General features: G+C 37.2%; 1 protein-coding gene across 1 annotated transcript in view; it reads right to left on the minus strand.

The window, feature by feature from the left end:
* The window catches only part of LOC144980175 (14 kDa phosphohistidine phosphatase-like), a 79,738-nt gene that overhangs the window by 21,820 nt on the left and 41,263 nt on the right, over positions 1–16,655 (minus strand). Inside the window, exon 2 of the mRNA XM_078927750.1 lies at positions 8,269–8,510. Within this exon, the coding sequence (XP_078783876.1) occupies positions 8,269–8,449 (181 nt within the window). The 5' untranslated portion in view covers positions 8,450–8,510. The remainder of the gene's footprint in view (positions 1–8,268; positions 8,511–16,655) is intronic.

Raw genomic sequence — 16,655 nt, forward strand, 5'->3', positions numbered from 1 at the left:
CTCTTGTTGTTATCAACATAAGTGCCTGCTCCAACCATTTTCTGTATTTAAATCATGGGTGTTATGGTTAGCCCTGACACTACCTAATCTATCCTTTATTTATTTATTTATCTATCTATCTTGAAGTCTCAATGTTTTATCCTTTGAGTTGTTGGGAGTGATCTTAACCCCCTCCTTACCAACTGTAGGAAAATCGACACAATGGTTACGATACAACCAACATTTGGACGTCATAAAATCTAAAGAAAATGAATAGTGTGTTGTAGAGATGTCTTGCTAAAGAAATTATGCATCGGAAGAACTTTATTCTATCGTTTTTGAGTGATAAAAAATATATTTTGCGTTAGTTGGGTGTGAAGTTTTGGGGAAAGTACCAAAAATGGCTGGTGAGGAGAGAGTTAATGGATTGATTGATATAGTCATATTTACTAACCAAACTGGAAGTACAACCCAAGTCACAGAAAGTTAGTTTGGAAAAAAATGGATGTTCAAATTTGGATCAGGCTATATAGAGTACATAAAAATATAATAGTAGTATTGAGACAGGGGATTTGATTGTGTTTATCATGAACAAAATTGGTGAGTGAACTGGGGTGATTGTGCTTTAAGTTTATATATGATTAATTAAAAATCATGAAAATGTGACTTTAAAATACTTTTAGTTCTGGGTTCTTCACATTCAGGCCAATCATCATCCATCGTGGCTTGTACTCTTGAGCACGTTGCCTGTCAGCTGTCTCCACGAATCACGATCCTCTGCGGTGCACATGAAATCTGTGTTGTTTTTAAAATCACATTTGGCCACTCTTAGGTTATTTAAGTAAGTCATAAGTCAGGCCAATAGAAGAAAGCAAATGGTGAGTTGAATTCAATAGTTCCAACCAATGGGATTATAATTTGTCTCCTTGAGCAGTACTAACGACATGTCTCATCTTGGCAAAAACTCTCAAACCTGGGTCTCGCGAGATCCCAGGTTTGAGAGTAGGTTTTGCCAATATGATGTCATTTAAGTCACTCGATATTTGAAGGATGTGCTTTCTGGCCAAATTTTAAATACGTATCTTTTCGGGATAACGAGCATCCAAACTTTTCAAAGTCTATGTGGTCTTGTTGTATGACACTCACTTTCGGATCGGAAGGTTCTGAGTTCGAGCCTCGCGCTCGGCGCATAGTTAAGTCCTTGGAAAAGGCTCTTTACTCACATTCTTTCACCGTACTCAGGTGTAAAATGAGTACCTGGCCGTTAACAGCGTTGTCTTTGTCCGTAAAATTGTAATATCGCCTAACAGGCGGCATGACTAGGGACCCCTTGTAAAGCGCTTTGAGCACATTTAGTGGATATTGCGCTATATAAAGCTCAATTAAGCTCAATTTTAATACGGTGGATTAAAAATGTTCTCAGACACTAAAAACAAAAAAAACCATAAGATATGCTCTCCTAATACACTTTAACTCACTCAATCCTAAAGATTTTTGCTACTTTTCAAAATTGAAAAAAAAATTTATTAAAAATGAGCATGTGCATATATATTTATTCAAGTACAATTAGCATGTAAAAATGAAAAACATTAGCTTTGATACTAGCTACCCCTATAATTTGTCTCAGAAAAATGTAATAAATAGGCATGGGGTAAAAGTAACCCCGGGTAAACTACGGATATAGTCTGTGTTAGGGTTGAGTGAGTTAATCTTAATCTGTCAATATTTGCATGCATCTCTTCCAATTCATTCATTGTCGGCTATCATAATCAGTCTAATTTCCAATACATAAATTATTATACTCGGTGTTCGTTTCATTGGCATTTGTCATGGTGACGATTTCTTTGCCAAAGTAAATTCCAACTAGAAGAATATGTGCGGCTCTGCGGTTCGAATCCCGATATTAGCGGCCATAGTTGAGAACTAGTCTAAAATATTTTAAAAAACCGGGGTTGAAGTTTATGCTTTGTTGGATTTTTGTTTTTGTCTTATTTATTGTTTGTTTGTTTGTTTGTTGTTGTTTTTTTTTTTTTTTTCTCTTTTTTTAACAAGGCGTAATGGTGACGCCGAGTAAAGTTTTTGCTGGTACCCCACTGTGGTAAAATGGGGTTTTCTCCAACACCCTAACAGCATTTTATCGCAACCACCAAATATTATGTGTTTATTATTATATCTAAAACAAGAGGTCCCTAAATGAGTCAATAAAATGGAAAGAAAGATAAAGGGAGTAAATGTGCTGTTCCTTTATTTATGAGTCACATTTACTTCCTTTATCCTTACTCCATTTTAGTATATCTACACTAGGGAAGGAGCAATAAAACTGGATAACAATGTCATAACGATTTATAACCAGATTAAATTGACAATGGTATTTTCCCAGCATGTTACAAAAATCACCTGAGAATACTAACGAAAGAGAGAAAAAAGGAGAGGCTTCGTAAAGGAACGATACAGACAATGGACGTTCGGATACAAACCCTTCGTCAGCACAACAATATACAAATTAACGTGGAAAACGATAAGGTCAATGGACGTTTCGGGTACAAACCCTTCGTCAGCACAACAATACACAAATTAACGTGGAAAACGATACAGACAATGGACGTTTCGGGTACAAACCCTTCGTCAGCACAACGCTTGTTTTCCACGTTAATTTGTTAATCCGAAACGTCCATTGTCTGCACCGTTCCCATACGAAGCCTCTCCATTTTCACTCTTTCGTTAGTATTTTCACGATCACAGGCTTCAGGCAGCCCCTACTGTTTTCTAAAAATCACCTGGACAATCAAGGATGTATTCTGGAGCAAACGTAAACACTGACCACGGACTCTTAGAAACTACTTTCAAGCAGTCAGAACCATGATTTTTAAAACCCAGACCAAAACCAGCAACAGATTTTGCTACCTAAAAGATAAAACTATACATAGTGCATTCAAAGACAAACTTAAGCTTTTACAAATCAGTGTAGAAACAAAACCCTGCCCCTACAACACCAGAAATTGATCGACACTATCATTTCGGTCGGACAGACCCAAACTCTTCCAAAGACAACGAATTTATAAAGGAGCTTCTGTCCAACCCTCTAACAACTTTCAGAAGAACAAAAACAACTTAGGCTCAATATTAACATGTGCCACAACAAAGAACTCAAATGAGAATGGTAAACACAGAGAAATCAAGTAATGCATAAAATCAAAGCACTATCTACGGGCTGTTTTTATTACACCCGATAAAGAAATAAAATTGTCTAAAAACTATAAATCATCTTCATCATCATCATCATCATCATCATCATCATCATCATCATCATCATCATCATCATCACCATCATCATCATCATCATCATCATCATCATCATCATCATCCACTTGCACTTCATCCCCTCCCCCATTCCTATTATTTTCTGTTATTCCAATCTATCTTTATCATCTATATAATGTCTTTAATACTTCTTTTCACATTTCTCGCATTTATCTATCTTAAATTTAAAGACAAACTAATAAAATCAAATAAATTCAGTCTTGAGTGCGGCTGTGTGGTCTAGTGGTATCACACTCGCTTTCGGATCGGAAGGTCCTGGGTTCGAGCCTCGCTCAGCGCAAAGTTGAGTCCTTGGAGGAGGCCTTTTACTCACATTCTTCTCTCACCGTACTCAGGTGTAAAATGAGTACCTGGCCGTTAACAGCGTTGTCTCTGTCCGAAAAAAAATTAATATCGCCTAACAGGCGTCAATCCCGTCCTAAATGTCAAATGCTGCTGGTGGCCAGGGACCCCTTGTAAAGCGCATTAGTGGATATAGCTCAATTTTTTTAGAGTCTCTTCCATCACTCCATAACTATCCTTTTTCTATCATCATCATCTACTCTCTTCTCTCTATCCCACTGCATGTAAAGTTACCGAGTTACCGGCAAACATGTTAAAATATTTTGATGATCTCATAAAATAGATAACTTATATATTTTTAAGACCACATCTGTGCGATTCGCACACATACACTACATTAAAGTGATCAACGTTTGCTGAACACCCCAAGGGGGCCGTCGTGCTTTACTGAAGTATCTCTTTAGCTTCAGACATAAATCTTTCATATCATTGAATATATTCTGGAAATTTTAAACCCTCGTCATTTTCAGAATCTAAAGTAAATAACCAATCCAGGAATGCATATATATATATATATATATATATATATATATATATATATATATATATATATATATATATATATATATATATGAGTATTCATAAGTATTGGTGGGGACTTGTAGGTACGAGAGTGCGAAAAACCATTCTACGGATAAATGCCGACTGATGAAATGAAGGACATGGAAACGTTCGTTTCGGTTTAAAATAAGTGAGTGAATTTATATATATATATATACACTCGAACAAATTCAAGCTCAAAACGCAAAAGGCCAAATAACCCTCTTTCCCCCCCCCCCCCCCCCCCCCCTCCCGACCCCATTCTACCCCTTTCCCCCCCCCCCCCCCCCCCCGGGGTGAACAAAGACATTGAAAATTACCACAGACGACTCTATTCAATGCCCTTTATAAAGTCTTTAAATCTGCTCAAACGTCATGTTGTAATATAAAACTAATAGTCAACATCCTAATTATCCTTAGATAAAACCAGATTGAGGTGACGGGTTACATAGATAGTGTTTATAACAACAAGAAATGATCTCATACAGCGTTCCACCAATCAATGCACTGCGTTTTCCGGGTCGCTTCCGAAATTGGGTTTAGGTGGGCAGCAATGGTGTAATGTGCCACTGATCGTGGCCTTCGTAAAGTTATGGCCTGATACGGACCAAAAAATGACGTCAAAATGTCAGTCTTTTGCCACAAAAGAAAAAAAATCGTGAGTTGTATTCAATAGTTCAACCAATGAAATAACTTGTTTCCATGAGCTCGACTAACGACAACTCACTGGGCGGGGCAAAAAAAAATGTCAAACTGCCAGTCCTTTTGGATTTCAGTAACAGGCTATAACATAACGATGGCTACGCACTGATACATGGAGGCCAGTAATAAATAGACCCTGACAGCGCCAACAAACTGATAGCGATAAGTTTTCAAATAAAGGTCCAAGAAATGTGTGACTAAATTGACTCTTGTCCACACTTTTTCGACACTTAAAATTTGAGGCGAGATTCTCAGTTGATTTTGTCTGGGTTTTATTATTTATTTATTTTCTTTTTTAATTTCATTGTTTTGTTTTGTTTTTAATATCTCTTTGGTCTTACTTTGCTTTGTTTGTTTTATTTGTTTTGTATTGGGGGGGGGGGGGGGGGTTCTTTTGTTTTATGCTTGTTTTTTTTTTTGGCGAGGGAAGGGGGTGCTTTGTGTTATTAGGTTTTTTGTTAATGTTTTTATTATTTTTTTTTCTGTTTTTTTCTTTTTTTTTTTTTTTTTGGTTATATTTTTTCTTTATTATCCAATTCATGGAAACAGATGAAAATGAAAACTTTCCATAGTCCTTTTCTAAATAATTTAGTATACGTGTATTTTCAAAAAGCGCCGATTGATCACGTTACTGGTTAAGGGTAATGATATGCTATACATTATCCTTTCCTATCACATCCTGAGTCAGAAAAAACTCGCTCTTCTCAAGACTTCTCCTTGATTTTAATTCTTTTATCTAAGCCCGAGCTTTACATTTTCTGCACTGAGGTGAATGCTACTCATTACAGTACATACTTTGGTCACATTGCAATCAATGAGATGATGTGATTTGGATGTTCTAGATGATGGTGATCATGATGAGGATTAAATGATGATAAAGTGACGAGGACGAGGAGAATGAGGAGGAGGAGGAGAGAAAGGTGGATAAGCGTGATAGTGGTGATAGTTGTGGTGGTGGTGATAATGATGATGATGATGATGATGATGATGATGATGATGATGATGATGATGATGATGATGATGATGATGATGACGATGATGATGATGGTGATTTGTTGACAAAGGGGAATCCCGAGACGTCCACAATATGTCTTGGTTAATTAAACTGAAGCTTCCATTCCATTTCAGAGTAACGATAGCTCAGTTGGGAGAGCACTTACTTCACAGGCAAAGGGACCAAGATCGATCCCGGGTGCATTAGAGATTTTTGTTGACGTTATTTTAAAATGGTATATAGATGACACCGTTACAACAAAAGACTGGCAGTATGATTGCTGCTACCTCCAACCGCTAACAATTCATAGCAAATTATAGAAACAAATAACCATAAATATGCAGTAATTAGGTGGCAATAGAAGCACAGGCTCATAAATATTCGACCGCGTATCGAATACTGTCGAGATATTCATATTTTATTAAACAAATGGCAACATTTATCAAATTGACTATTGATCTATTTTTAGACCACGGTAAATTTAATTATACAAAATTATTAACAAGAGATGAGTGAGTAGGAAAGTGCCAGAAGACAATAGGTAGAGAATTAAAAAAATTTTGCGGCTGTGGTGGGGTTTGAACCCACGACCTTATTGGTACGACAACTCCGCCTGTCCGGTGAGAGCGTGACTCTACCGTATGAGCTATCACAAAATTAATGCGCTTTTGTGAATAAAACAAGAACAATTTCGACCCTGATTTTCAGAATAATTTAGCCATATTAAAAGATGAATTTAACTCATTTAAAATGTCATTTGTGCATGTTTGTTTTCACTAAAAGTGTATTATCAACAATGTAAACAACAATAAACGGGATACCTATAGGGAATGAGATAAGCGAAAGAGTAGCGTCCCTTGACTGGAAGTCACCGGTGGAGAAGTTATTTGTAAACAAACCAACTTGGAGCCAAGCGCTCAAATACAAAAGTTATTATTCATATTTCTGTCCAAAAATGCATAATATTGATTATGATATGCATTTTTGTTCAGAAATATGAATAATTAATTTTGTATTTGGAGCGCATGGCTTGTAGTTGGTTGTTTATAAATAACTTCTCCCCCGGTGACGTCCAATCAAGGGACGCTACTCTTCCGCTAATCTCATTCCCTATTTTATGCGCAAAGATTTCCGACTTTTAAAGTTAAAGTTCCTAATCACCAGCCTCGGACGCGAAACCAAACGATACGAACGGTTTCAATTTCAGTATTTCAGTTTGTATTTGTATCGATTGTAAAGATTTAGTTCAATATTAACCCCTAATAGCTTTCCGGTCTTTAACTTTGGATGTCTCACTCGCATTATTTTAAAATACTTTGTAGATTTGTTTTCATCTTTACGATTCACTTCGTTAATTTGACAAACAGTCACTAGCGTCACTGAAAGATTCTCACGTCGACGTTTCCTTCACTCAAGTCTGCTTCATGCTCATGCAGTGATTGATTAGGAGACTTTTTGAGAGAAGACACTTTTCATAATAATAGTTGTTTTTTTTTTTTAAATTGGTAACAGTTCCAATCTAGAACGTGTGTCAGTTATGTTTAAAAAAAACAACAACACGGAAACCTCCCAGTAAGTAGTTTGAATTTCTAAAAAAAAAAAAAGTAAAAAACAAAATTAATTTTCAGCTTTCAACGGCAAAAGTCTAGACTATTCATAAAATGATTGACTCTCGCCCTTCCCTGACAAAAGTGTGTTAAGTCTACCTGCCCCACGACTGGAAAGAGAACGACATGGGATCCCTGCCACCGTGTGTTGTTTGCGGGAGATACGGTGGTACCATTTTTTTTTACATAAGACATTTTGTTGTTGTTTTTTGTTTTTTTTTTTGTTGTTTTTTTTTTAATTAAAAAATATCCACTGCACCCGGACTCGATCTTGGTCCCTTTGCGTGCGAAGTGAGTGCTCTACTAACTGAGCTATCGTTTCTCTGAAATGAAATGGAAGCTTCAGTTTAATTAACCAAGACATATTGTGGACGTCTCGGGTTTCCTTTTGTCAACAAAACAGGATGAATGAAACACTAAAGATCATAATTAGTCTATGTCACCCAGCGTCCTATTCTAGTATTTATGTTGGGATCGGCATATACGAAAAGTAGACAGAGAAATGACAGAGGGTAAGGCTGGGGTGAAAGAATGAGAGGAGGTTGGGGTAGGAAGATTTTTTTCAAAAGCGAAAGTGTCACACTCAACCTCTTGTCACATCTTTAGTATAATTTGACAATCTGCTGCTAAGCAATGTGTAAAACAAAAGGTTGTGAGGATGCGTATGACATGCTTAAGGGTCAATTGCACCAAACTTCGGGTCACTTGCATCTAATTATGGGTCATGTTTTGACGGCGTCATTGATATGGTTAGCTCTATATTTGAAAATCAAGAATGCTTACCAATATAGCCATTTTTGCTGGATCCTCGGACGATATGTTTGAACTCCCGATCTATTTCCGGGTCATGAACTTTAATCAGAATGTACTTGAACTTTCCACTTTTGTCTATTTCTACATCCGGTATGGAGATTAATTTGGGATTTCGATATGACGTCACAGAGGCGACTTGTGCTTTCGCCATGGTTGTTCTTTGTGGTGATCAGAGCGTAAATTCCTGCTGCTTCTTTAGGAGGTCTGAAAAGCTAATGGAAGAAGAGAGAAACGGGTTTATTGTACGTATATTGTTTTATTGAGACGTAAATAAATAAGTAGCTTATTGAAAATGTTGTTATTGCTACCACTGCTGTATAAAAAAAGTCCTTCAGAGCTTTTAGTCCATGGACCGGAAGTTTATCACCGTTTCCTTAGCGTGGAACGGACAAAGCAATTGCTAGCTATCCATTGGATGGGACTCGGGTCTATCCAAAGTACTTTCCGTCAATTCTTTCAGACTCAGCTAGCCATTAACTGCTGGGTGGACATGGGGGGGGGGGGGGGTCAGAAAAAATCTCTAATGCACCCGGGATCGATCTTGGTCCCTTTGCCTGTGAAGTAAGTGCTCTGCCACTGAGCTATCGTTACTCTGAAATGGAATGGAAGCTTCAGTTTAATTAACCAAGACATATTGTGGACGTCTCGGGATTCCCCCTTGTCAACAAAACGGGATGAATGAAACACTAAAGATCATAATTAGTCTATGTCACCCAGTATTCATGGTCGGCATATACGAAAAGTTAGCCTATGATTAAAATAGAATATAAATCCCACTTTAAAGAAATCTTTATTTATTCTCCTCCCTAGAACATGTAGATCTACCCTAAATGTGACCGTCTCAAAACGATATTATGCTGGAACGAACCATATGCTTAAAAGCCGAATTAAATGTTAAAACTGGTCAAAAATATAAATTACTGGCAATAGCACCCTAAAATATGGTATCCATTCTCCTAATAAAACATACAAACTCAGCACAAGTCTGATACTTCAGACTATAAATTCAATTTTCAACACCTTAAGCAACCCGACTTAATTCCGTTTTGAGGCGAAGGGTCACAAATGGTTCATCTCTGATTGTACATCAATGTACAACGTCTAATTCCGCTAAATCAATCAGACATAAGACTGGCTCGAGGCAGTGGTCCATGTGAAGGGACAGCATGACTCAGTGGCACGTCTTTGCTTCGTAATTCGTACCCGAAAGGTAGCGCTGTGTGGCCTTGAGCTAGTTTAATTTGCGGCGCTGCACTGAGGCTAGCGCTGGGTTATTCCAGTCTTCCCTAGGAATAGACCCTAGAGATAAATTTCCCCTATGGGATGAATAAAGGGATTTGTTTTTATTTTTTTTATAAAAAGGTAATTATATTATTTGGAAAGTATTGCATACAAGGCAAATCAAGTTCTTTGTTTTCTGTGACAGAACCTATACCATTTCTCACAAAAACTAACGGATCAGGCCTATATTGCTTTAGGAGGCCATGGAAATCATGAATTTTGAAACATTATATAGCATGGGGATTTTTAAAAATTTCTACTCGATTATTATAGAATCATCTAGTTTTTTGCATAGTTTTCCATCACTATGCAAGTTTGGCGTGGTGAAAATTGCAGGAAGATGCTACAAGCCGTTACAATACAATCACATTTTTTGTTAAAGGTAGAAACTTGACTCAAGCGATTTATTGACTCAAAATTGGAAGAAAAATAAAACTTGCGTCGGACTCAGTTTTACACAAAGTTGATTTAACACACAAGACAAGGCTTCATACCGTTTAAACATAAACGTGCACATAGGATCCTCCATTCTCTTTCAACATCGCTAGCCGCTACCTTATACTCTCCATGTGTTTTGTAAAATTTAATGGTAACGATCGCCATACCTTCCCCTAGTATCTTGATTTTGAGATGGTTGCAATTTTTTAAAATGGTGGCATAAACTCTGTCTTTAACGGAACCCCAGAAAAAAAAAAAGAAATCAAGAGAGAGGATATCATGTGACCTGGATGGCCAGCTAATGGGCCCATTCCTTCCATTCCATCTGCCAGGAAAGTTTCTATCTAAACAGGTTCTCACATTCAGTTCCCAACCAGGCTGTGCTGGAAAACGACTTTGTTAATAATAGCAGCTGTATGGGGTGTGCATAAAGATTCACTAAGTATGGCACGTAGTTACAATATTTCCGTTGAAGAAAACTAGTCCAATCATACGATCAAACGTTAAAGTACACCAAACATTGACTTTCAGAGGATTAGCTTTAAACTGCGTGAAGCCCTGTCTTGTGTGTTGAATAAATATCGTGTAAAACTGAATAAGACGCAGACTTATTGTTCTTCAGTTTTTTCGTCAAAAAGCGTTCGAGTCAAATTTCTCCCATTTTACAAAAAGTGTGATGTATTGTAACAACTTATAGCATATTCCTGAAATTTTCACCATAAATAAAAAACGAAGAGTGATGGGTAAATATGACTAAACTAGATATTTCTGTCATTTCTAGTTTTTAAGCTATTTTAATTTTTTATCGGGTAATGATAAAAAAAATAACACCCTGTATTATCTGAAAAGAGTGTGATAGTTCTTTTTCATATTGGGTGTACTTTACCGTCGCCAATAACTACAAGGAAGGATTTTTATGACTTGCAGGAAAGGAAAACCTTCAGTGCCGATAGGTTCGAGTGCTTTCCCCTTTGATATGTCCAGATTATAAGAGGGTTACTAATTAAGGTGATGTAGATGATTAGGCAAGGGCTGGGGCTATCTTCATTTGAAGATAAGAGTGAGTGGGGGAAACATTTGGGTACAGTAATGGAAGGAACATCAGGTGCGGGAAGAGAGAGAGAGAGAGAGAGAGAGAGAGAGAGAGAGAGAGAGAGAGAGAGAGAGAGAGAGAGAGAGAGAGAGAGAGAGAGAGAAGGGGGGGGAGAAAGAGAGAGTGAGTGAGATAGAAAGATAGATAGATAGATAGATAGATAGATAGAGAGAGAGAGAGAGAGAGAGAGAGAGAGAGAGAGAGAGAGAGAGAGAGAGAATATATATAAATAAAAAATAAAAATAAATTTAAAAAAAAATTAAAAAAAAGATATATATATATATATATATATATATATATATAATATTATAGATAGATAATAGTATATAGATATAATAGATAGATAGATAGATAGATAGATAGATAGATAGATAGATAGATAGATAGATAGAATAGATAGATAGATACGTTTTATTAGAAATAGTATATACATATGATTCGAATTGTTAGATTGGACGTATTTACTGTAAATGTGTCTTACATCATGCTTCGAATTGAGATTGCCATGGGTTCGTGTCGCTGTGAGCTGACTACGTTGAAGTCTTGGAAAGGCTCCCACTTCGATCCCTACTGAGCGATGCAAAAGTAGTCCTTGGAAAAGCTCTTAAAACCAAAAATTCTAACATCGCAAAACAGGCGTCATATCTCGTCCTGACGTAGTTAAAATCTTTCAAATTGACAGGGTAATCTCGCCATACTTTGTTAGATTTTTTAGTGGACATTGCACTACATTTGTTATGTTTTTGTTTTTCGTTTTGTTGTTGCTAATTTTATTTTTTTTTGTTGTTTTTTTTGTTTTTTTTGTTTTTTGTTTTGTTTTTTGTTTGTTTTTTTTTTCTAGAATGAAAGGGTTGGTCACTTTTTGTATTTATTGTGACTAAGAAACGAGAAATGAAACTTACAAAGAACAAATCTTCTTGTCATATGAAATTTCTACGTGGATGTTTGTACTCGTATTTTAAAAAAAAAGATGGCTTTTCCGCCACAACATCATAAGATATCGTAGCATAGGCATTCCACGAAGGAATATAGATAACTCATCAAACAAGATGTCTGATCTCAATAGGAATCACCCTCGTTGTCCAAGTGAGCAAATTGGGGGTTAATAGTAGTAGGTCAAGGAAGAAACCCAAAGTGCCTGAAGCGGGGCTCGAACCCGGGACCTTCCGTGTCATAGTGCAATGTCTTGACCACTCGGCCACTTAACCCCCCCCCCCCCTTGTACTCGTATGGTTATATAAAAGTAAAATAAATAGAGGGGCTGACCTTTTGTGTGATGGTGGATGGAGACATAACAACAACAACACGCTTGGAATAGACAACATTATTAGGCGTTTTGATCATGTCATGTTGTCACGGTAAGAAAGGTCATTTAGTACTAATATAAATAGTTATCACCATCATCATCATCATCATCATCATCATCATCATCATCATCATGATCATCATCATCATCATCATCATCATGATCATCATCATCATCATCATCATCATCATCATCATCAGTAGTAAAAGAAGTAGATAACCCGCAATATTTGCGGACAACAAATACGAACAGGCACTCGTTTATTTTATTTATTATACTACTGTATTGTTGAAATCTACATAAATAGAGAATAATCTGTTTGAGCCATCAACGACCTAAAGCCGTCCGGTGATAAAGTATGTAGGTGCACGCAAATAAATCTGGCAACAACAAAGCAGCCAGATAGAGATTCCTAACGTCAAAAACCCAATCTTTATTGGTACAATCGTTGTGCCGATTTTTTAAATAATAATTTGAGTCAGCGGGTGATAGAATAGGCTTCAACAGTCATGACGTCACTTCCCTCGTAATGACGCAGGGTAACTTAGTAACTGCCTCTAAACTATCGGAACAATGGTGGACGTCCTAATGAAATATTTCTCCGACGAGCATAAAAGTGTACTTGTCTTGGACAAGGATAGGAGCACAAACCGAAAAACGTTATGTAATGTTTTTTTTAAAATCCATAGACCTTCTCTAATGTCTTGTACCTTATAACGGAGATACTTTCATATCAAAACGACACACTTGCTTGTTAGAATTCCGGACGTCTACCCAAACATTGCAAGAGCTTGTGAGTGCGCTTTAGGATCAAAGTTCGAATCTCATTGGTAACAAAGTTCACACACCAAATACTTAGATTTAAATGATACGTAATTCTTCTTTATATCTTGTTTTAGTTAAATTTAACGCTTGATAATATGACGTCACAAATCATTATTGTAACTTGATGCCAATGATATTATTGCGCGTTACTGTTTTTATGGGGAAGGATCTACGGGTACCTATCTGCAGGAGGTCAGATAATCCGAATAGGCTTCAACAGTAGTGACGTTACTTCCCTCGTAATGAGGCATAGTAACTTAGTAACTGGTTCTAAACTATCGGAACAATTGCGGACGCCCTTATGAAATAATTCTCCGACGAGCATAGAAGTGTATCCAGAGGAGAAAAACAAATCTGATCATGTTTTAACTTTTATACATTCTGATCACACGACATGTGAAAGAGTTCTAGCCAGCATGAAAAATAAAGAGTGTCCATTTTTCTTTGTTTAGAACCAAGCTGCTCGTCGCTGGGCGGACGTGGCATCAGACTATTGAATCCTATTGTGAAGGGCTCATTGTTGTAATGGAAATACTCTCAAACTGACTCACAACATTGTCCATTACAACAATGTTAAATAAGGTCTATCATAGCGTTCAGTTATTAGACCTGTAGATCTGTGCAAGTCAGGAGGGGTAGAATAATACTGCCTAGCAATGAAAAACAAGCAAACAAACAAACAAAAACGCATATTAAAAATTTGGACAGAAAATTTGTCATCCACATATCAATCGATTCAACCCCACATAATATACCGTTTTTCTGTTTATAATATTTTCTTTCTTTCTTTCTTTTGTAAAAAATAGGGGGAGGGGGGGGGGGGGGTTGGCAATATGGTAAAAAGTCGTCTTGCCTGTGTAGGGTGTAAAATGGTTGGTATGATAGAGAACTCCATTAAATTCCGATCGAGGGCTTTTATTTATTTTACTTCGTTTTTTTTTCCACTCCGTTCCCAATTCTCACTTCTCACCTTCATCAACGATGATAGGGCTGACCTAGATGTTGCGACGGTTGCCAGGTAGACATTTTGGACGGTAAATACTTTATGTTATAAGACGAGAAGTTTCGATCTTTGACAATAGGATGTTATTGAAAAGTTATAATTTAATCCTTTTTTTTTTGTATGTATGTTTTTTTTGACAATTCTTTTTCAATCATAATGTGTTAAATAGATAAAATACTACTCATTACATATAACTTACCCATTTTATTACTGGCAAAAAAAAAATGAAATCAAAGTATAGCTTTTTAAACCAATGATAATAACTAAAAATCAAGATAAAGGCCTTTTTCCCTTTTTATTAAACATAAATTGAAACGAAGACATCAATTGTGTGGTAACTTCGAGCGTTACAATTAAATTTAGTAACTTTTACATGAAATGCCTGGCAATCACGTCTGCTTCTGCTTTTATTGTTACAGTTTACTCCACTGGCAAGGAAATTCCAACAGCCATTTTATCACCACCGCCTCCACAAAATAACAGTTCAACTTATGAATGACGCGTTGGCCTATCTCAAGTTTCTCTGGCATCCGATCAACCCCGTACGATTCCTGGTTCGTTCCCAATCAATCCTTTTGTTTTGAGGTATTTGGGTACTCTCAGGCGTCTCCTCTAATAAAACACTTTTTGAAAACAAAATTTGTCAAAAAATATTTAATCTTTATATTTTAAAACTCTTTTTAGGTAAATCGACGCCGAAGTGTTAAACAGTTCAAAATGTATGGTTTGAGTAAACGCATTTGGAGTTACTTTTTGAGATGTTCAGCTTGAAATAAATATGTGGAAACAGTAATTGATAAAATGACGGCTTGTTAGAAAATATTAAATCTTATATTTTACGACTAATTGATAACATCGTGACGTCACTGTCAGAAGTGACTATGTCTAATGATCATGGTTTGAGAAAATTACTTTTTGGATCTTTTTTCCTTCGGATGTTCGATCGTAATAACAACTGTTGATTCTTATCTTAAGGAAACAAAAATTGTTAAAGTATGTTAATTCGATACAAGGAGTGATGGTTTCAGAAGAGCTAATATTAGAATTTAATGGAAATGTGAGCTTCTTAGCCAAGCGCATACTATCTATAACGACCGATTACAATGACCCTCATCATGTCGAAAACTCTGAAACTTGAAACGTCCTTGAAGAGTTCATTAGTTAACGGAGAATAGTAGATTGGCGGGTAGATTGGTGTGAATGGATTCAGGTTTTAGTGAATGGATTCAGGTTATAGTAGCTGGATTGGTTGGTGATGGGTATGAATGGATTCAGGTTATAGTAGCTGGATTTGTTGGTGATGGGTATGAATGGATTCAGGTTATAGTAGCTGGATTGGTGGGTGATGGGTATGAATGGATTCAGGTTTTAGTAGCTGGATTTGTTGGTGATGGGTATGAATGGATTCAGGTTTTAGTAGCTGGATTGGTGGGTGGATGGGTGTGGATGGATTCAGGTTATAGTAGCTGGATTTGTTGGTGATGGGTATGAATGGATTCAGGTTTTAGTAGCTGGATTGGTGGGTGGATGGGTGTGGATGGATTCAGGTTTTAGTAGCTGGATTGGTGGGTGATGGGTATGAATGGATTCAGGTTTTAGTAGCTGGATTGGTGGGTGGATGGGTGTGGATGGATTCAGGTTTTAGTAGCTGGATTGGTGGGTGATGGGTATGAATGGATTCAGGTTTTAGTAGCTGGATTGGTTGGTGGATGGGTGTGGATGGATTCAGGTTTTAGTAGCTGGATTGGTGGGTGATGGGTATGAATGGATTCAGGTTTTAGTAGCTGGATTGGTGGGTGGATGGGTGTCAATGGATTCAGGTTTTAGTAGCTGGATTGGTGGGTGATGGGTATGAATGGATTCAGGTTATAGTAGCTGGATTTGTTGGGATGGGTATGAATGGATTCAGGTTTTAGTAGCTGGATTGGTTGGTGGATGGGTGTGGATGGATTCAGGTTTTAGTAGCTGGATTGGTGGGTGATGGGTATGAATGGATTCAGGTTTTAGTAGCTGGATTGGTGGGTGGATGGGTGTCAATGGATTCAGGTTTTAGTAGCTGGATTGGTGGGTGATGGGTATGAATGGATTCAGGTTTAGTAGCTGGATTGGTTGGTGGATGGGTGTGGATGGATTCAGGTTATAGTAGCTGGATTTGTTGGTGATGGGTATGAATGGATTCAGGTTTTAGTAGCTGGATTGGTTGGTGGATGGGTGTGGATGGATTCAGGTTATAGTAGCTGGATTTGTTGGTGATGGGTATGAATGGATTCAGGTTTTAGTAGCTGGATTGGTTGGTGGATGGGTGTGGATGGATTCAGGTTATAGTAGCTGGATTTGTTGGTGATGGGTATGAATGGATTCAGGTTTTAGTAGCTGGATTGGTGGGTGGATGGGTGTGGATGGATTCAGGT

This window comes from Berghia stephanieae, chromosome 9, assembly GCF_034508935.2.
Source record: "Berghia stephanieae isolate SIO BIC M18660-M18661 chromosome 9, UCSD_Bste_1.3, whole genome shotgun sequence".
Lineage (NCBI taxonomy): Eukaryota > Metazoa > Mollusca > Gastropoda > Nudibranchia > Aeolidiidae > Berghia > Berghia stephanieae.